Source organism: Puma concolor, chromosome B4 (assembly GCF_028749965.1).
Source record: "Puma concolor isolate L17-30 chromosome B4, mPumCon1.1.hap2, whole genome shotgun sequence".
NCBI classification, from domain to species: Eukaryota; Metazoa; Chordata; class Mammalia; order Carnivora; family Felidae; genus Puma; species Puma concolor.
Window position 1 is genome coordinate 3,237,017 of NC_141673.1, and position 21,263 is coordinate 3,258,279.

The 21,263-nt window shown below is 57.6% G+C and overlaps 1 protein-coding gene and 1 long non-coding RNA gene across 12 annotated transcripts in view; one reads left to right on the top strand and one right to left on the bottom strand.

The window, feature by feature from the left end:
• Positions 1–4,779: 4,779 nt before the first annotated feature.
• On the bottom strand, positions 4,780–13,597 carry LOC147578824 (uncharacterized). Of its 2 annotated transcripts, XR_015253217.1 has the most exons (5): positions 12,288–13,597; positions 11,494–11,705; positions 10,276–10,481; positions 7,634–8,758; positions 6,808–7,397 (listed from the first exon to the last, which is right to left on the bottom strand). It is a non-coding gene; the product is annotated as an uncharacterized LOC147578824 (long non-coding RNA). The 2 variants fall into 2 exon arrangements; XR_015253216.1 differs by lacking the exons at positions 6,808–7,397; positions 7,634–8,758 and adding an exon at positions 4,780–6,794 and having other exon boundaries at positions 12,288–13,590.
• A 567-nt stretch (positions 13,598–14,164) lies between these two features.
• The window catches only part of CERK (ceramide kinase), a 47,829-nt gene continuing 40,730 nt past the window's right edge, over positions 14,165–21,263 (top strand). For 9 of the 10 annotated variants that reach the window (XR_015253220.1, XR_015253218.1, XR_015253222.1 and 6 more), the window contains exon 1: positions 14,172–14,435. Coding sequence is in view for 2 of the 10 variants with exons in the window: in XM_086711982.1 (XP_086568108.1) it covers positions 14,303–14,435 (133 nt within the window). In the remaining 8 variants the exon portion in view is untranslated. Of the gene's footprint in view, positions 14,436–21,263 lie in introns of all 10 variants that reach the window. The other variant, XM_086711983.1, reaches the window with a different exon arrangement.

A 21,263-nucleotide genomic window follows, 5' to 3' on the forward strand; every position in this document is an offset into this window, starting at 1 on the left:
CTTCCACAACTGTGAAATGGGGGTGTAATCACTCTTCCATGCACCTCTTCTAAAGATCGGACTCCTCCCAGCTCTCAACTACAACACACAACGCAGACCTACTTTTCCTGTTGAGATTCCTGCCCCTGCTGTTGGCGGGACAGGCAGACCCTGACTCGGAGGCTGTTTGCGGCCGGTGGTGCTGGTGGGGATGGGTGGGGCAGCCCGGCAGAGGAGCATCCTTTAAATGTCTGCCCGTGGATCTGGATTCACGCTATGACTCATGGTCATGCTGGCTTCAGCCCATTTCCTCGTTGGAAGAAGAGCCTAATGAAAGGGTGAATTCTTTCCTGCAGGAGTTTAAGCAGCCGACAAAGCAGGCTCTGTGTACCTGGAGACTTTGCCCTTCCTGCTTACGGCTTCCAGGGAAGTCACAAACCGTGCAGAGAGAGCGGCAGGCTGGGAGTCTTAGGGTGTCAGAGACCCGGCTGGCGTCTCAGACCTGTCTCTTCTGCGCCCCGATTTTGCAGACGGGCAAGCTGAGGCTCAGAAACCAGCAATATATTTAAGGCCTAGTTGGGTTGGGCCCTGGCATCCCTGATCCCCCAGCTGGTGTGGGTTTACTGGCCCCTCCGCTGTTGAGAGTAAGCAACCCCCCAAAGGGGAGGAAGAACCAAGGGGAGAGAGGTGTAGTCGCCGCAGAAGAAGGAAGGGGGGTACAAATGCAGGGGTTTCTCTCTCAGGCTCCCACCCCTGGTCCTTGGGTACCGCAGGGGCTAAAGGGGCAGAAAACCAGAGGGACAATCCCAAGGAACACCACTCTACTTCCTGACCTCCCCAAGCAGTTGTCTACAGGGAGGCCCAGCTATCGGGGCCCTGACCGCTGAGACCCATGCTTCCCTTTGAACGTGGGGGAGCCTTTGGGAGAGAAAAGTGCATCCAAGGCCCCCGTGTCGGCGGGAAAGACCCTGAGAGTCTCTCTGGCCCCCATGTGTACTTTGAAGGGAAGTGGGGCCCAGCAAGGCAAGGGGAATGGCCCAAGGTCACCTGGTTGGCCACCGGAGCGGCCTGGGGCCAGAAGATGTCCCTCAGCACCCAGCCAGGGCTCCCCCCACACCAGCTGCCTGTGTGTCTGAGAGGCTAGAGTTCTGGCCCAGAGAGACAGGCTGGCTCTCAGCAGCAGCAGCAACACGGAGCCAGACTCTCCTCCAGGCCCCGTGCAGGCAGCTACACGCCAGCTGGCCTCTGGGGCTGGGCGGTGACCAGGTGGCCCCCAGGCCCGGGTACAGAGCAGGTTCGGGGCCTGGCCCTGGGCGAGGCGGGACCCCACTGTGCCTCGCCCAGCGGCCTGAGGACCGCCTACCTCCAGATCAGCTGGGGAGAGCGGGGATGTGCAGGCCCTCATCCCGCCCCCCACCCCAGCGAATCAGGGTCTCTGGGGGTCGCGCCTCCCCTGCTCCACGCACCCTCAACCTTGGCCTGTGGACAAGCAGGAGGCAAAATTGGGTGTGTCCCCAGGGGCGGGGCGCACTCAGCACCCCACCTACCAGGGCAAGAACGTTGCGTGTGGAATTTTCCATGACCCACAAACGTGCGGGGAGGCTGTGGCGGACTTGCCCGCCCGCGGCTCACGTGCAGCCGCTAATTGGCGCTGCCTGTTCTATTTCTGCTCCAGACCCTAATGAGGTCACCCAGCCAGCGCCACCCGAGATGAACCCAGCTGGACGGCTTGGGGCCCAGGGGCCCAGCGGCCCAGCTGCATGCCTGGGGGAGGCTACGAAACCTGGATCAGGGCAGCCTGGGACGACCACCCACTAGAAATGGAAAGATTCACCAGGGTGTGGGGGTGGGGAACGTCGCAGGCAGGCCCGGGGAGCCCCTCACCCGGGACAGGCTGCTTAACCTTGGGGGCCCGCCCGGTGGGGCGCCTTCCTGGCCGGGTGGGTTGTTGGCTGGTCTGAAGGGGGGAGGGCCAGAGGGGCTCCGGAAGTCATGGAAACCCTTGGAGTATCAGCTACAGACCCTGGCTGGGCCCCCCCCTCGACCTGCACAGCCAGGCGGGGACCCCAGGGGTCCTCACTGCCATCCACCACACCAGCGGCAGAAAAACACAGCTGAAACCGCTCAAGTGAGCACCATTTAAAGTATGCAATTCAGGGCCGCCTAGCAGCTCTTTATCTCCAGGGCATGAGTTCGAGCCCTACGCTGGGTGTAGAGATTACTTAAATAAATAAACTTAATTAAAAAAAAAAAAAGTGTAGGGGCTTCTGGGCTTCTGGGTGGCTCAGAAGGTTAAGGATCCGACTCTTAGTTTCAGCTCAGGTCACGATCTCACAGTTTTGTGGGTTTGAACCCCACGTGAGGCTCTGTGCTGACAATGCAGAGCTTGCTTGGGATCCTCTCTCTCTGCCCCTCCCCCACTAGTGCACTTGCTGTCTCTCTCTCTCTCTCTCTCTCTCTCTCTCTCAAAAATAAATAAATACACCTAAAAGTGCATAATTCAGTGACATTTAGGAAATTCGCGTTTTTGTGTATTTTAGAGTGTTTTTATCGCTCCCGTCCCCACCAACAGGCTTCCCCTAGTCCCCCTGGCCGGACCTGGCAACAACTCCTCTACTCTCCGCTCCCATGGATGTGCCTCTTCTGCATTCTTCACTTAAACGGGATCACACCACGTGTAGATACACCGCATTTGGTCCCTCCATTCGTCTGTTGGCATACGTTTGGGTCGTCTACACCTTTGGCTGTTGTGGTCGTGCTGCCGTGAACACGTACGTACAAGTACCTGTTCGAGTCCCTGCTTTCAGATCATTGCCAGATCGCAGGGTAACTCTCTTTACTGCTGTTTCGAGGAGCCACCAAACTGCCGCCTCAGGAGCTGCCCCCCTCTGGCTCCCCGCAGCAATGCACGAGGACCCCAATCCCTCCGTGTCCACACCAACCCCTGTTACTCCCGTTTTTTTACCGCAGCATCCCGGTGCGCGTAAAGTGGTATTTCACGGTGGTTCTGGTTTACGTGTCCCTAATATTGAGCATCTTTTCATGTGCCCATTGGCCATTTGCAAATCATCTTTGATTTTGGTATAGGATACAGGTTTGATTTATCTCACCCATGATTCTCCGGATAGTGGCTCTTTCAGACCTCAGTCTTGCCGCGGTTGTTGTGGTCTCGTGAAAGCCTTTCTAGGGAGGCCACCGTCAGACTCTGCACCCCGGAGCTTTCCGGGGAGTTGACCCAACACAGCCTCCCGTGGGGGAGCTCCCTCCCTACCCGTGACAGACATCACTAATCAATCGTGGCACTTGAGAGCCCAGAGATTTATCCGCCGGGCCCCAGTGACTATGCAGCTCGTTGGGGTATCTGCCATTGAGGAATTCGCCCCTGAGAAGGAAAATAAATGAATGGACGCAGGTTTTCGGGCCAAAATAGAAGTCTAAGTTCTACCCAGAGGAGACACAGAGGCAGGGGTTGGGATGTGGGGGGCTGGCAAAGAACACCCCCTCCACATTCAGAACCAAGTGAGAGACAAGACGCAGAAGCCAAAAACAGGTCAGATTGTCAGCGTTATTCCTGATAAAGCCAGGCTGAGCCAGAGCAAGACATCCTGTCATGCCCACGAGGATGGCTGGAATCAGAAAGACGGGCAAACACAAGTGCTGGGCAGGATGTGCAGAAATTGGGATCCCTGCGCCCAGCCAGTGGGTGTGAAAAATGGTACAGCGTCTGAGGAAAACCGTTTGGTGGTTCCCCAAAAGGTTAAGCACAGAGTTAACCTATAACTTAGTCATTCCGCTCCCAGGTATATACACAAGAGAAATGACATGTTCACAGAAAAACCCACCACAGGCATTCACAGCAGCATTATTCATGACAGCTAAAGAGCCGAGGGGCGCCTGGGTGGCGCAGTCGGTTAAGCATCCGACTTCAGCCAGGTCACGATCTCGCGGTCCGGGAGTTCGAGCCCCGCGTCAGGCTCTGGGCTGATGGCTCGGAGCCTGGAGCCTGTTTCTGATTCTGTGTCTCCCTCTCTCTCTGCCCCTCCCCCGTTCATGCTCTGTCTCTCTCTGTCCCAAAAATAAATAAATGTTGAAAAAAAAAAAAATTAAAGAGCCGAAACACCCCAAAAGTCCGTGAACTGGTGACCTAATAAATACAACATGGTCCGTCCGTACAATGGCCTATCATTCGGCCATAAGATACATGGGGTACCGATGCCCGCTCCAACACGGACACGTCTTTAAAACGTCACGCAAGGCAGAAGAAACCAGCCACAGAAGTCCACATATCGGGTGATTCCATTCTTAGGAAATGTCCAGAACAGACAAATCCATAAGGACGGAAAGTAGATGAGTGGTTGCAAGGCCCCAGCCACTGCTGACCAGCAGCTTTTTCTGGGCCCCTGTCACTGTCACCTGGCTTAACTCAGACTCTCCTCCCAGCCCAGCCCACCCCACCCCCACCCGGGGCTACAGCTCCCACAGGGTGCCGCCCACTCCTGCCTCCAGAGTGAGTTCTGCACCGAGATCTTGGAGCGTGGGCCTCTGTGCCTGTCACTAAGCGTGTCTGCCCCTGTGCTGGCTGGATCCACAAGCACAAGGTACATTCATGCCATTATTTTCTCCTCGCACTTCTAGAACCCTTTCCTTTATGATTGTGTTTCTTCACTCTTTGGGAATATATGCATACTGTTACGTATTCATCAGTCTCTATCAACGAATAATAACCATTTTTTTAAAGACTTTATTATTTTTTTTTTTAATTTTTTTTTTCAACGTTTTATTTATTTTTGGGACAGAGAGAGACAGAGCATGAACGGGGGAGGAGCAGAGAGAGAGGGAGACACAGAATCGGAAACAGGCTCCAGGCTCTGAGCCATCAGCCCAGAGCCCAACGCGGGGCTCGAACTCACGGACCGCGAGATCACGACCTGGCTGAAGTCGGACGCTTAACCGACTGCGCCACCCAGGCGCCCCTAAAGACTTTATTTTTAAGCAGTCTCTACACCCAACGTGGGGCTTGAACCTACAACCCCGAGGTCAAGAGTCGCACGCTTTACTGACTGAGCCAGCCAGGCACCCCAAATAATAACCTTTTATGTCTAGCCTAACTCCTGTGGTTTCAAGCCAGGTGTCACAAACGGGCTGGTCTCTGAATGCCTCCGGTCTGCATCTGGGTTTTATTTTCCCACCTAGTGTTTTATATTTTGGATTGGAATTAGTCGCCAACATTTAAAATTCACAAGGTTTTGGGGCACCTGGGTGGCTTCATCGGCTGAGCGTCCAGTTCTTGATTTCAGGTCAGGTAACAATCTACGGCTCGTGAGTTCGAGTCCTGCGTCAGGCACTATGCCAACAGCGGGAGTCTGCTTGGAATTCTCTCTCTCTCTCTCTCTCTCTCTCTGCTCCTTCCCTTCTCTGTCTCTCTCTCCCTCAAAATTAATAAACATTAAAAAAATAATAAAATAATAGAAGTCACAAGGTTTCATATGCGCACACACACAAACGTGGTTTCCGGCTTCTCTGGGAGGTTCCAACAATCTGCTGTCTGGTCTGCCTCAGTCCCCGCCATTCCCTAATGTCTGTCCCAGTGTTTCTACATATAACCCCTGCTTTGAACTCAACTTTGCCTCAACTTAAAATTGCTCCACTGACTCTCCTGTGCTCGCATTTTCACTCGCTCGCAACATCTTACCAAATTGCTACACTTGGCCCTGCTCTGTATTAGCACCAAGGACGCAAAGAGGAAAAGGATGAGGCCCCTGGCCTCCCAGACCTCCCAGCCTGTACCTGCCACCTCCCATGCCTCTTCCGAGCCTCACCACCCACCTTTGTCTCCAGCAGCCTCAGGCGGGTCTGACCTGCCTACTGTGCCAGGCTCTGCTGGCTTTCTGTCCCCTTCTCTGACACCAGGCCTGTGACATCTGCAGGAACAAAGGCCAGACTCTTGCAAGGGAAGTGCAGTGGAATGAACTCCTAGGGACTGGAAGGAAGCATGTGGATACAACCGGGTTCACCAGTCCCAAGGCCCAATCCACAGGGCTCCTCAGAATCCAGCAGGTGGAGGCCAGTCATAGGAGGACTGGCCGGCTCTGTACCTTGCTCCCCCAAAGCCCCCTACTCGTCTTATAGGGTCTCTCCCCCAGAGAAATGTCCTCCTCCGTTGACATTTAAGCAGAGACAGGAGCGAAGGGAGATCTGGACCGTGCAACCAGCTGAGGTTGTGGGTGGGGAGAATGTTGACAGAAGAGGAACTCGCACTTTCAAAGGTCCTGGGGTGGGATCATGCTTGGCTGTTCAAGAAATATCAGGGAGAGGATTTGGCTGGGGAACGGTAAACCAGGTGCAGAGAAGAGGTAAGCCAGCAAGGAGAGCCCTGGAGACAGCAGGGGGGGGATTTGGACATAATCTGGATTTCCATCTAAAAAGGATCCCTTTGGATGCTCAATGGAAGCAGAGAGACCAACCAGTTCCAGGAATTTTGTGGGAACACTCTGTCTTTCCTGGGCTGTGTAACAATGCTCCTAATAGACCTAGACGCAACTTTTTATACATTTTTTAACGTTTATTCATTTTTGTGAGAGAGAGACAGACACAGCATGAGTGGGGGAGAGGCAGAGAGAGAGGGAGACACAGAATCGGAAGCAGGCTCCAGGCTCCGAGCTGTCGGTGCAGAGCCCGACGTGGGGCTCGAACTCACAGACCGTGAGATGGTGACGTGAGCTGAAGGCAGAGGCCCAACAGACTGAGCCACTCAGGCGCCCCAGATGCCCCAGGTCTAGATGGAATTTTTAATGTCAGCTTATTGCAGGAGGTTCCTGTAAGGAGTTTTGGAGAGAAGATAACAAGCCTTGTGAGTTTCCCTAGACCTGGTTTGTCTGCCAAAGTCCCTTGTCCCCTCACCTGGGAATGGCAGCCTGGTGAGCAGATGCCCCACGTGGGACACTTCTCCCCACCACGTGAACAAAGCCCTGGGCCCTGTGCTATTAGGGCACCCGAGAAACCATTTAATAGGGGTTCTGGTTCATCTTTTCATTTGGCTGAGGGTTTCTTGGATGTTTCCGTAACAAAAAAAGATCTTGCTGTCATGATTCGGTTTCTCATGCGGGGAGGGAAAAATTCTTCCTCTGCCCTTCGAGGCCTTCCAGCTGGACTGAGAATTAAATTTACAGGAAACAGATTCACAGGAAAAAAAACCCCAGAGTTTTATGACGTGCGCAGGGAGGCCCAGTAAGGAAATTGAGGCTTCAGGAAATGACCAAGGCAGGCAGTTCTTACACTTTTCAGAGAGACGTGAACCTGGGAGGAATCGGCAGGACAAAGGAAATGGAACTTGGGGGGCCGCAGTTAGACGGCGTTTTCAACAGACTCTGGGCTGGGGGAGTACGCTAGCAAGAAGTAACAAGCGTTGTGTGGACAGCCTTCTGAGCCCTGGATTTCTTTTTTTTTTTAATTTTTTTTTTTTCAACGTTGATTTATTTTTGGGACAGAGAGAGACAGAGCATGAACGGGGGAGGGGCAGAGAGAGAGGGAGACACAGAATCGGAAACAGGATCCAGGCCCTGAGCCATCAGCCCAGAGCCCGATGCGGGGCTCGAACTCACGGACCGCGAGATCGTGACCTGGCTGAAGTCGGACGCTTAACCGACTGCGCCACCCAGGGGCCCCCGGATTTCTTATCTCTGGTGATAAGGATCGTTTTTTACCTCCTGGTCCAGGGACCGTACCTTCCAAGAGGGAGATGGACTTCCCGCTTTCAGGGGGACGGAGGAGGGTCAGAGTGTCCTTCTTGCACTGGTTGTCTCTTAAGTAACTTTTCTTTAAAACAATCAAAATGCCGAAGTGGTCCAGCCCAGCCTGGGCCAGCCCACCCTTGGCCCCCGCCCTGATTTGGGAGCCTGCCTGGAGACACAAAAGCTGCATGTTTTGGCTCAGACAAAGCCTCAAAGCCCAGCTCCTGTAGCAGATTGCCCCTCTGGGCCTCAAGTCCCTAATCTGTAAAATGGGACCACTGGCTTTATCTCCAACAAACGCGGTCCCCCGGGGGCCTACTGGCACAGAGTGAGGTATCCATTCAAGGTAGACTCTGTTGCCACCACAGGGCTCCATGAGTCCGGTTCCCTGGCTAAGCTCTGCAGTTGTGAGATGCACCCTTCTATTAGGACTTTAATTTACCAACCCTGTGTCCCCTTGTTCTCCTTCCGGAACTCAACTCTGCACCCTTTTCCCAAGCCTTGCTGACCCCCTGGGTCAGGCCGGACCCTCGGCTAGGCTCCCTCAGAGTCAGGCGGAACTTCCCTCCTTTTCTTGTCTGGTTCAGCGTGCAAGGTGGGGTACCTGGCACCCAGCAGGGCTCCGTGAGCTTGAACCACTCCTGTACCTCCTCAGAGGCTGTGGCCTCAGCTTCCCCGTCGGAAGTGCCCCGTAAGGAGGTGCCCTGAGCTGACCCCGTTCCCAGGGTCCAGACGTGACGCCCGAGGTTCAGGCTGGTCACTTTCTCCTCCCTGGTGTTCATGCTTCTGTCTACGCAGACGGAATGAGGGGCCAGCCCTGGCCTGACCTTCATCCTCCCCACCGCCCTCCCCGCCTGTGCGTCCGTGGACGGGGTCCTCACTGCCCGGCAGTCTCTCAGGGGGTGTGCCTTGGCCCCACAGCAGCTGACTGCAGCAGTCCTCTGAGATCGGCTTGCGGTTCACGAGGTTTCCAGGGATCTTTCTTCTCTCTCTTCCTTCATGTTTTCGTTTGGGGACTCAGTTCTCTATTCTGTGTCCGTGCTGCAAAACTTTTGGATCGAACACAGACTGTTTGTTTGTTCTTTCCTCCAGTAGGTGTTATTTACACCTTTGTGGGCTTGTTTGAAGCATGTTTCTCCTTCTGTGGCGGTGGCCGTGCAGCAGGCTCCAAAAGCAGCCCTGTTCTGCCCTCTCCTGTCCCCAGACCCACCTGTGCCCTGCCCCCCCCCACCCCCCCGGCCCCGTTTACGGAGTTACCAGGGCCCCTCCCCCACCCCCACTGCTCAGATCACTGCCTCCTTCCCTCTCAATTCCTTCAGAGATCGCACATATAAAAAGACAAGCATGCGAGAGCGAACTCTCCGCCTCTCCTTATCTGTCTGAAAATCATAGTTTACGGCTTCTGCTCTGCTCTGTCTCTTGAAGCCCTGGGCACAAGGTCAGGTTTTCCCCGCCCCAACCCCTGTTCCACCTTACCAGGGCTCCTCCCTGGGTCACAGGTGCCACCCCGGGGGCCTTCCCGGGCACCTGTCTCCAAGTCTGCACCCCCTAAAAGGATCCTAGGCCACATTGCACCAGCCAGAAGTGGACACTTGACCCCAGGCCCTGGGCAGGCAGGCTCGCCTGTGGAAGACGCCCTCACTGCCTGAGCCTCAGCTCCCCTCCCCTCCACCCCCTCCCCCCCCCATCCCCAACAATCTTAGGTGACTCTCGGGCCCACTGGGATGCCCACATTCCTTCTGGCTTCAGGGTTGGAGAGGAGGGATCTCCCACCCTGAACTGCCCCAGACTTCACCCGACGGGAGCCAGCCTTTTCCCTGGGAAGGTCTGCTTCTGAGCCAACAGCACCCCCCAGGGACAGCGGACCGGTCTGCCCCCCATCGGGACAGCATGGATGCAAGGAAGGCCTTCAGGGCCCCACAGCCCTGTTCCGTTCCCAGGTCCCCTGCCGGCCCCTGGAGCCCCCTGACCCTGGTCCCTGGGCTCCCGGGAAGTGTTGGGCACCCCGCCAATGGAGGCGGTCACCCTGGCCCGAGCCCAGCCTTTGGGGCCCTCCCCCTGCTGTGGCACTCCCCACAGCTCCCAGACATGCCAGCAGTCCTGATCCCTGCCCCCCTGTGGTATTCTTTGTGGCCGGCCGGCCCCACCTCACCAGGCTTTCCAGTTCCCACCCTGTGGCCACCACCCCTTGGGGGCCACCCTCGATTCCAGCCCTGCCCCGGGCTTTCCTCGGTGGGCAGGTCCGGCATGCCCCGGGGGGTGGAACAGAGAGGCCCCACCGGGGCGCCCGGAGCAGGGGTGGGGGACAATGCCTGCTGAGGGTGCCGGCTGCAGCTCCTGTGGGCCTTCTGTTCTCATGTTTCAGACTCTCCCACACCAGTGGGACCCTGGAGCACCCACCCCTCCGTTTCCCTTTCTGTGTAACTCGAACAGGTGAGGTTAGTCCGGTGGGTCTCAGTCTCTGCATCTGTGGAATGGGGTAACTAACTCCCACTTCTAGCCGCTACCGTCGGGGTCACGTGTGTGTGCAACGTGAGGGCGAACGTTTCGTAAATTATCAGCTTACCCTCTACGCGTCCAGGCCTCTTTGGGCCCAGGATGTGTCTTCCAGGCAATCGGCCTCGACAGGCCATAGGTGGAAGGCCCCTCCTTGAGGGCGGAGGGCAGAGGGCGGCATTCCTGGCAGCCTGTGTGCACGGGGGCAGGTGTCCCCCGCCCCACCCAGCGGCAGTCCAGCGCCAAGTCACGTGGCTGACTTCCTGGGGAGGAAGCCTGGAAAGATAAGCAGGTGGCTGTGTCACAGTAAAGAAGGCCAGCGGCTTCTGGGACACGGGCAAAGTAGGTCAGAGGCTCTGTGGGAGACGGTGCTAGAAGGTGCTGCCAGCTCCAGGTCCCCGCTGGTGGCCAGGAGGGGCCGGCCGGTGGACAGGGTGGTGGGTGTTGGCCGCTGCTGGTCAGGATGTCTGCAGCTCAAGCTTGCGGACTGGACCCGGGACAGGGACAGGTGGTAGGGCAGCGTCTGAGCGGCTGAGTGCATGCCCTCTGGCCTCGCTGGCATCCAGGGCATGTCTAGCCCCCATGGAGGGCTGGGGCCAGCCATGCACACAGTGGGCCAGTGACGGCCTGGGGACCAACACTGTCCTGCAGCACCACAGGTGGGACTGGGGCCACACAGGGGCGGCTTGAGTGGAAGCCTCACGGGGTGAGCTGCTTGGGGGTTCTGTGGCATGACGGGGGGCGAAGGAGAGGCCGAGTAGGGGGTTCCCAGGCAGACGTTACAGGCATGGCATCTGGGCCAGCGCTGGAAAGGCATTCCTGCCAGGACAGAGGTGAGAGAGGGGGCCAGGGGGCCATCAGGGGGGCTGAGGGCACAGCCCGAGTGCCAAGGGCTGGGTGGCCCTGGCCTTTTGGAGGTTCACGTTGGCTGTTCTGCTGGGTGCCTTCAGAGCTCGCCCATGCCGGCCCCACCGGGACTTAGCACACAGCAGGGGCCTGGCACCTGCTTCGGGGCCCCAGTGCCACGCTCACCGTCACGGGCACACAGCACTCACGTGGGCTCTGACCCCCTGCCCGGCCCTCCTCCCACCCAGCCGACTGCAGGAAGCGCTGTCTTCTGCCAACTCGGCCTTCGCTGCATTTCCTTCTTCCCCTGCGTACAAGCGAGGGGTCCTGCCCCGGCCAGGTCCCTCCTCGCCAGCCCCAGAACTCCAGGCCCCCCAGGGCGGAAGGGGCTGCAAACCACCACGGACAGCACGGCTTAAACAGGAGAAACGTATTTTCTCACCGTTTCAGTTTGGAGGCTAGAAGCGCAAGGTCAAGGCGCTGGTGTGCTGGCTTCCTCTGGGGCCTCTCTCCCTGGCTCATAGGCCGCCAGCCTCTTCGTACGGTGGACCCAACGCGTGTGAGTTCTCCTGGTCTCCCCGTGTGTCCACACTTCCTCTGGTGAGCACACCAGTCAGGTGGCCTCATTTTACCTGAATTACTTCTTTGAAGGCCCTGTGTCCAAACAGTCACATCCGAGGCCCCTCCTCCAGGCCTTGTCAGTGTTTTGCAGTTGACCCCACGCCCCCCCTGCCCCCCACCCTGCAGAGGTGGGGCCCCAGTCATCTCTGGCTACGGGCCTGAATTCACAGGCTGATGTGTGGCATTAAAGGGTCTCTAAATAAATAACCTGGGAGGGGCAGGAGGAACCCAGCCCCCAGAAGCCACGGAAGGAGGCCCTGGGAGGGAGGCTGGCATTGCTGAGGCCCTGTATGCCCACCCACACTTCCCTGCCATCCTTCACATGCTGCAGCTGGGACACCGGCCCCCGCAGGCCCTGCAGCAGGGTTTCCAGAGCAGTGTCCCATCCGCATTTCCTGAGCCTCGGAGCAGCAGCCGTGGGAGGCAGGCCGGGCAGGCCTCCCTTCGTCCACCCCACCGGGCTGGAGATCAGGCATGGTTTGCCCAAGGGTGGGGCTCGGACTCACACCCCGCCTTCTGCCCTACCCTCTCTCCCTGCACCTGGTCTGGATTGGGAGGGGGTGGGGGTTGGGCTCCTGGTGAGGAGCGAATCACAGGGAGCTGGCGGGGTCATACCTGGCTTGGGGCCACCCGGGGCCAAGCACAGGCATGGTGGCCCACCCTTCCGCCATCTGCAGCGGAGGCCCTGCAGGAGGAGCCAAGGAGACACCGGGCTGGGCAGGGAGAGCTGAGAGAAAGGCAGATGGCTGTCCTGGGCCCCTGCAGTCAGACCTCAGTCACTCTGAGCCCTGTGCCTTCAGGCAAGTTACTCAGCTTGCCTGACAGCTTCTTGGTTGGCAAACCTGGGGCAGATGTGTGCAAGTAACAAACACCGGTGCTTCCTATGCGCTGGGACCGTCTCAGCGCTAGGGCTACGGGGAGACATGTGTCCGTGTCCTCCTGGAGATGGGTGGGGAGGAGCAGACACGCTATGAGGGCAGGCCCGGAGCCCTGCTGGGGTGGGCTGCAGCAGCCACCCACACGGAGAAGGAAGGGTTGGGCAGGAGAAGGAAGGGTTGAGCAGAAGGAAGGATTGAGCTAGGCCAGCGATGACGGAAAGACTCTGGGGGCACAGAGGTCAGGAGGGCACCTCCCCATCCTTGGACCTGGTCAGCCGTCTGTCCCACCCCCAGCCGCCCGGCTCTCTCCCAGGCCTTTAGGAGGAAGACCTCCTCCAGCAAGCCTCCTCAGGGGCAGTCTATCCTCAGCCTGGATGTTCAGGGTCCCGGGGGAGATGCCTGCCTCACATGCTTCTCCTTCCTTTACCGCTGAGGCCCCCAGAGCCTAAAAGTGTCCCCCTCCGGAATGTGGGAGGGCAGTGCCTACCTCCCGGTAACCCCGGAGCTGGGCCTATAAGCAGAGACGGTGGTAACTTGAGTGGTGGGGGGAGGGGGGCAATAGGGCTGGCACCTCCTATGGGTGCCTGTCAGGGCCTTCAGGCTTACTTCCAAGGAGGAAGATAGAGCCAGCTCGGCTCTGGAGAGAACGAGGGATCCCAGAGACCAGATGCCAAAATTCTAGCCGCCCATCCACAAGGCATCCCGAATGGCCTTAGGTGCCCTGCGCTCACCTGGAGGGCCAGGCCTGCCCGCCGCCCCCGCAGACGGCCCAGGCAGCATTTCTGCGCCAAGGGAGGAAGGGCCACCCAGACCCCGCCTGTCTTTACGACCCGCCAGGGAGGGGCTACTGAGTTCCTTGCACGCGCGGCAACTGTAACCCGGACCCAGAGACCAGCCGCAAAGGGAAGCCACCTCCTCCCGGACCAGCACCAGCGCCCTCCAAATGCTCCCCGCTCCCCAGAGAGGGCCCCCGGGTCAACTCCCTTCCCTTCCTCGCACCCCAGGCCCCCTCCTCGATCCCCTGTCCGGCCCCTCTTCTCCTCTCGCCTAGCCCCTCCCGTCCCCCCACTGCTGCTCCCAGGACCCTTCCCGTCCCCCCCCCCCGCCCCCCAGGCCTCCTCCTCTGCCCCCGTCCAGCCCCTCTTCTCCCCCCACCCGGCCTTTCCCCGGTCCCCCCGGCCCCACTCTGCAGCTCCCAGGACCCCTTCTCCGCCACCCCCCCACGCAACCCAGGCTCCCTCCTTCTCTCCCCCCATCCAGTCCCTTCCTTCCTGTCCCCCCCCACCCCCCCACCCCCCCCCCGCCTGCAGCTCCCAGGACCCCTCGGCCCCCGCCTTCGCACCCCAGGCCTCCTCCTCTCCCCACGCCCGGCCCCTCCTCTCCCCCCCACTCCGCCCTTCCTCGGTCCCCCACTCCCTGCAGCTCCCAAGGCCCCTCGGCCCCTCTCCTCAAACCCCAGGCTCCTCCCCTCCCCTCCCCTCCCCTGCCCCCTCCCGGCCCCCTCCACCCCCGCCCGGCCCCCTCCACCCCCGCCCGGCCCCCTCGTCGTCCCCGCGGCCGTCCTGCGTACGAGGTGACGCAGCGCCGCCCGCCCCGCGCGCCCCGCCCGCCCCCGCGCCGCCGCCGCCACCGCCGCCGCCGCCACCCGGTCGGGCTCCAGGGGCCGCTAACGGTCCCGCGCCCCTCGGCGTCCGCGCCCCCGCTCCGCGCCGCGCCCGGCCGAGCAGGCGGCGCCGGCGGGCGACGGGCGCGATGGGGGCGGCGGAGCCGCTGCGCTCGGTGCTGTGGGTGAAGCGGCAGCGCTGCGCCGTGAGCCTGGACCCCGCGCGGGCGCTGCTGCGCTGGTGGCGGAGCCCGGGGCCCGGAGCCGGCGCCCCCGGCGCGGGTGAGTGTCGCCGCCGCAGCCCGCGGGTCCGGCTTGTGGGGGGGGGGGGGGGGCGGAGGGCCGGGGAGGGGGCGGGGGCGCGTCCCGGAGCCCTGGGGGGGTTGTGCGCTCTGGGGACCCCGTGACAAAGGGCGAGTCGGGACTGTGCGGGCGGGGAGGGCCGGAGACCCGGCGCCCTTGGTCCCTCGCGCGGATGCCACCCCGGCGGGGAGGGCTGCGGCCCGGGACGCGTCTCCCGATCGCGGCCGCATCGCGCAAACGGGCCCGCAGATATCCAAAGGGCACCTTCTGGGTGAGATGGGTTACGGATGGAACCCCAGGGGCGCCGGCGCGCCGCGCTCGGTTTCGGTTTAACCCAAGGACCGACGCTTTTCTTTCGCCCGGGTCCAAACCCGGGAGGCAGCCTTGCAGGGTAGGGGGTTGCTGTTGTAGAGAGTGGAGGAGAGGGCTCGGGGCCTTCCGTCTGGGATGTGCTGGGGCGGGCGGGGGGCGTGGTGGGAGTGGGTTTTGGTACAGCGGGCTGGACACATGACCTTCAGAGGCCTTCTCCTTTCGGAGAAGTGTAATTTGGATAAAAATGGAAAGGACACACCCGGCCCAGGGGACACTCTCCCCAAGGAGAAGGGACCAGGGGCTCCCTGGCAGAGCTGTCTGCTGGCAGAGGGAGGGCAGAGGCTTAATGAGATGTCATTTGATCCCGAGAGGGAGGAGGAGGATTACCGAGGGCTGTGTTGGACAGTGGGAAGGGGGAGGCTTCCAAGGCCGAGAAACCCGGGCTGGCCAGTGTGGGTGTGTTCCACTTCATTCATTCTCTTGTGCAAGTTTTATCCGGGGCCTGTTGGGGAGGGTGCGGTGGCATCCTAGCCCTGGCTCAGTGCCTGTGGAAAAGTCCCTGCCGCAGTGGGTCATTTTCCCTGGAAGGAAGCCAGAGGGGTGCACCTGCAGGGGCACGTGTGTCTGAGGAGAAGACCCCGGCCGGTGGAGGCCCATCACCGGGGTATGGGTGGGGCCAGCAGCCTTCACTTAGGTGGCGGCGTTTGAGCAGAGAGCCGGAGAAACCCATGCAGCTGGGGGAGAGGTTGTCCAGGTGGGAAGAAGAGCAAGGGCCCTAAAACCGGGTGGGAGGTGGATGTCAGCCCAAGGTATCCCAGGGGCCGACATGGGACTCCTCTTTGGCTGTGAGGGCTTTATCCGGCTTAACATTCTTAAAGGATCCGCCGAGAGCGAACAGAGGGAGCTCAATTCCGGGGCTCCTGGCCTTGGCCAGGCAGGAGTGGGGGACGAGCAGGGTGGGGTGTGCGTGAGGCACGTAAGCTGAGTGAGGGCAGCGGGGTCCAGGCTTGCAGTCCACTGAAGTCACTGCACAAGATGCAGCAATTTATTGTTTTAATTATTGGGGGTGGGGGTGGCAGATTCTCTCGTGGGCAGAGTTTGGGACACCCTGGGGTGCTCCAGGTGCTTCCTGACGCTGAGGTTGTGAGGCTCACGGGTTGGAGGAGGGGTGGGCCCAGCCGAAACAGGCGAGGCCGAGGTCAAGGGCGGCCTCAGACCCGTGGCCAACACTTGGTTTCCGGCCTTGGGGTCACCGGAAGCACTGTCTGCAGAGAGCCTGTCTCTGGCTGGGTGTCTGAGAGTTTACTCTCGTGCGATCTTACTGATGTCCCTCTGGGAGAAATGTCTTGCGTCAGGTATCACCCTGGGGCTTCTTTGCACCACCCACCAGGGCCCCGTGTCTTGCTCTAACGGTGCCTGGCCCGGCCCCGAGGGCTTTGAGCATCTCTGTACATTTCTGGGCTCGAGAGTGGGTCCCTTCCGTGCGGCCATCGCGCTGCCGTTCCACGCGTGTCGTGTTCACACACAGCCCCAGCCGGGCAGGTGTTCTCGTACTTTACATGCGGAGAGACCCAGCTATGGGGCATCTAAGGAACTGTCCCCCCGGTGGTCCACACGTGAGCTTGGTCCCCGCCAGCCACTGGCAGTGTGGCCCCATCAAGCCTCAGCGCCGCGTGGACACTGGACAGACCCCACCCCCGTGGGTTGTCCAGGTGGAAAGTCCCTCGTTGCCTGCATTTAGCGCCGGCACCCTTCGCCAGCTGGGTTCCGGTGGTCAGACTCTGGGCCTGCGTGGGGGCCGTGCCGCCTTCGGTCTGCTGGCTGCTGGTTCTCTCTCTCGGGAGAGGTATTGTTTTGCACTACGGAGGGTGAAGGCGCTCTGTGCGGGCTCATCTGGAGCTTTCTCCCTGGAGGGGCCGGGGCTGTGGGCGTCCTGCCCGGGGGGCTTCCTCCAGGAAGAGGCCTGTTCCAGTCGCTGTTTTCCGACACCAGCCGCCGCCCTGGGTGAGCAGTGCAGAAACTGCTGCGCCAGCTCGTTGGGTTTTCTTCGCTTCTCCGCGCCCGCAAAAGGGAAGCAGGCCCGTGGCAGATGATTGCATGCTGGAGGTCAGTAGGGTCAGGACGCGCACCAGGCCACAGGAGAGGTCAGAGAGGGGAGCCGAGTCAGGGCTGCGGGGTGCGGCCACGTGGGTCATTTCACCCGATCCTCTTGTGTCTCGAGAATATCACTCCTGTTTTCTTTTTTTTGTTTTTAATTTTTTTTTAACGTTTATTTATTTTTGAGACAGAGAGAGACAGAGCACGAACAGGGGAGGGTCAGAGAAAGAAGGAGACACAGAATCCGAAGCAGGCTCCAGGCTCTGAGCCGTCAGCACAGAGCCCGACGCGGGGCTCGAACCCACGGACCGCGAGATCATGACCTGAGCTGAAGTCGGACGCTCAACCGACTTGAGCCACCCAGGCGCCCCTATCACTCCTGTTTTCAGGCGTGAAACCTGGAAGCCGTGAACTGATTGCTCCCAGAGGCAAAAGGTGTACGAAAGGGAGCTGGTGGTTTGATCCAGGCACGTGCTCTTTTCTCCGTGGCCCGGTGTTTGAGACGAGGACGAAGTGAGGACGAGGGAATTGGGGGGCAGAGTTCTCTGGTCTCAGAGCGGACTGCCCCTAAGGGCGCGTGCGGTGAGAGCAAGTGCTCCTGGGTGCCGGCCTGGTCGGAAGTGGAGCTGACTGAAAACAGGAAACCGGGCAGAGGCCTCGTGTGTCAAAGGGGGTCGTGCTAGTTGAACTTGAAACAGACTGTAACTATAGCTGGGTTATACCCCCAGACTCTGAATGTGTTCTCTTAGGGTCGGGGCTGGCAGGAGTGTGTGTGTGTGTGTGTGTGTGTGTGTGTGTGTGTGTGTGTCCCGGGGGGTTGTGGTGGGGGGTGGACACGGCTGGTGCTCCACGGTTGGAGGAGAAGAGAACCCTCTCCTTCCTCCCAGTGGCCCCACCTGGCTGATGGTGAGCTCCTTGGTCGGGTCACTGCTGTATTTATAAAGCGTGTCTCTAATACTGCCTGTGCAGTGCCAGGCAAAACGTAGGTAAGCCACAGACACGGAAAGTTTAAAATCTAGAAAACACAGAAAGGCACGCACGCAAAAACTACCCTTAGTCTTACCCTCAGGCAGTGAATACTATTTGGTGTTTCTGTCTATGTGAATATGCATGAAAGAAAAGCTGGGGAGATATAGTGTAGAATGGTTTCTATAGTATCATTTACTCACTTAAAATATGACTTTTTAAAGTCAACTTTATTGGGGCGACTGGGTGGCTCAGTCGGTTAAGCACCGGACTTCGGCTCAGGCCATGATCTCGTGGTTCGTGACTTCGAGCCCCGTGTGGGGCTCTGTGCTGACAGCCAGGAGCCTGGAGCCTGTGTCTCTCTCTCTCTCTCAGCCCCTCCCTGGCTCGTTCTCTGTCTGTCTCTCTCTCTCAAAAGTAAATAAACATAAAAAAATATTTAGGGGCACCTGGGTGGCTCAGTCGGTTGAGCGGCAGACTTCGGCTCAGGTCATGATCTCACGGCTCATGGGTTCGAGCCCCGCGTCAGGCTCTGTGCTGATGGCTCGGAGCCTGGAGCCTGTTTTGGATTCTGTGTCTCCCCTCTCTCTCTGTCCCCACCCCACTTGCATTCTGTCTCTGTCTCTCTCAAAAATAAATAAACATTAAAAAAAATTTTTTTTAATATTTAAGGTCAACTTTATTGAGGTATATAATTTGCATACAGTAAAATTCACACATTTTAAGGATGTAGTTTGGGGAATTTTGATCAGTGTATGCACCTGCCGAAACATCACCCTATCAGGATACAGAACCTTCGAGTCACCCCAGAACCTTCCTCTGTGCCCCATCCCTCGGTCTCTGCCCTGCTTTATCACCGGGGACGGATTTGACTTCTAATAGAATTTCCTATAAGTGGAATCATGTGATACGTGCCCTTCCTGTCTCTGGCTTCTTTGTTTCGCTTAATCATTTTGCACTCACAGTGATCAGTGGTCGGTTCCTTCTTATCACAAGGTAATACTGTGTTGTCTGAGTAAACCAGTTTGTTTATTCACTGTGTGGATTTGGGGGCCATTTCCAGTGTTTGGTTGCAGGAATAAAGATGCTGATCATTTGTATAAAAGTCCTTTTGGGGGGGGTATATACTTTCTTTTCTCTTGGGTGTGTATTTAGGAACAGAGAGCTGGCATATCGTAAAGACATGATTTTTCTTTGTCGTGCAGTGTTTCATTACATGAACGTTACAGAATGCCCTTTTCATTCATTGATAATGTAAAAGTTCCTCAAAATCAGAATTGGATGGATTAAAGATTTTCATGTAAAAAATTAGTCCAAGAAAACAGAGGATAAGTTGTAGTGTTGGAATGTGGGAAGACCTCCCTAACCAAGGTGAACTCCAGAATGCCTACAGAAAAATCTGAATTATTTCAATAAATAAAAATCTTAAATATTTTTGGTAAGACTCCATAATTTAAAAAATGATGGGGATGATATTTGCAACAAATATGATAGACGGTGAAAATTAAGAAAACATTAAAAAACTTTTTTTAATGTTTTTATTTATTTTTGAGAAAGAGGCATAGAGCATGAGTGGGGGAAGGGCAGAGAGCAAAGGAGACACAGAACCCGAAGCAGGCTCCAGGCTCTGAGTTGACAGCATGGAGCCCAACATGGGGTTCGAACGCATGAACCTCGATTTTGTGACCGGAGCCGAAGTCAGACGCCCAACCGACTGAGCCACCCAGGCTCCCCAAGAAAACATTTAAACATATAAAAATTGATTTTAAAAATCCATTGCAAAGAACGCATACAGGCCGTTGACAGAAGTAAACAATTCGAGGCTGGGTGACGAGCATCTGGGTAGATACTGAAGCCAAAGCGGCATAAAGAACGGAGCCACTTGTGACGGGTGTGTGAGCCGCTTTGGGAGATTAATCTGGCAACGTTTTGAAAATATTTCTTAAAATGATCTATTATGTGACCCATCCATCTCACATCTGATCAGTTACCTCAAGGAAGAACACTAGTATTTAAGGAACCGTCTTTCATGCTTTAGAAGATAACATTTTCTCTTTGTTTATTAGGATGCTGTTAATATTTTTTACTCCTACCCCCTCCCCTTAATTTTTCTTCTCTAACGGTCCAGATTTTTGCATAACAGACTTCCCGACAGTGAGGTTGGTTTCTGCCTTTGGCCGTTTCATGAGCCTCACTCCTACAGTCACCCTGACTTCGCGGTCGGCGTGATCGGCATCGCGCGGACATAGTGCTTTCTCTGCATCCTGACTTCTCTTGAGCCCGGGTTCCAAGTTTCTGACGACCTCTGATTCCACGCCGGAGACAGCCATTGGTGCTTGCTCTTCTAGAAGGCTCTCCCATGTGCACGGCTCCGTGGCGCCACGGGCTGCCCGTTGCCGGTGCTGGGCTTGCATTCAGGGCTTCCGGATCTGACCCCATGGTCCCCAGCCCACCTGCTGCCTTCTGGTTCAGCACCGCCTCTCTCTGCCAAGTGCTTTTCCTTCCTGTTTCCGGGTTTGAATCTTACCTTCCAGGCCTGGCCCTGCTGGTACTTTGCCCTTCGGCAATCTTTTTCTTTTGAGTTTCGTACAGCCCGGTTTGTACCTCTCTGCTAGTTATTTCTCTCTGCTTTGTGTGGTGAGTTGGGCTTTTTAGATTTTTGTCCGTGTTTGTTTCCTCCCCTGCATTCTCCTGGAGGGCAGAATCCTGGGTCCTCTGGATTCACCCCCGAACCCCATTCTCCAGGAGCTCCCCACTGAGCAGCAAGGGGGGTGGGGGATGCAGACACAGCGGGTCCCACCAGCAGGAAAAGGTGGGGGGGGGGGATTCCAGTAGTGATTTGTTGCTCTGTTTGCTTACAAGAGCCAGCCCTTGCTTTTCTCTGAAGGGGAGTGGGTTTGAAACCATGGGGAGTGACTAGGAATCAGAAGAGTTTGTGCAAAGCCCACAAATTCTCCGCGGTCCCGAAGGGTGACACTGCAAGTGCTGTCCCTCGAATGCCCGCCCAGTGTGTGCTGTGGAAATCTTATTTGTGCCCCATTGCGAAGGCACGAGCAATGCAGATGGCCAGATTATATAAAGCCAGCGACCTGCACATTTCGATATGGAGGAATCTCAGTATATCTGAATAGGGAATGAATGGCAATCCTCTCTACCTGTTTCAGAAAAAAAGAATCCAGATTTGGGTACGAGCCTCTATAGGAAGAGGGGCACAGCTTTGCAGTCTTAGCGGATGTCAGAAAACAGCAGGCCTTCCCAAAGTGTCCCCGTAGGCCCTCGCCACCGTTCTTGTCGGTAGCTGAACATGGTCGTAAAAATGGTAATTTTTCGGAGATTATTCAAGGTTAACTTCTATTTGTTGCTCGAAGATAGGTCTCCAAACGCTTTCTTAAAGGGCCAGATGGCAAATGTTTTAGGCTTTGTGGGTCACAG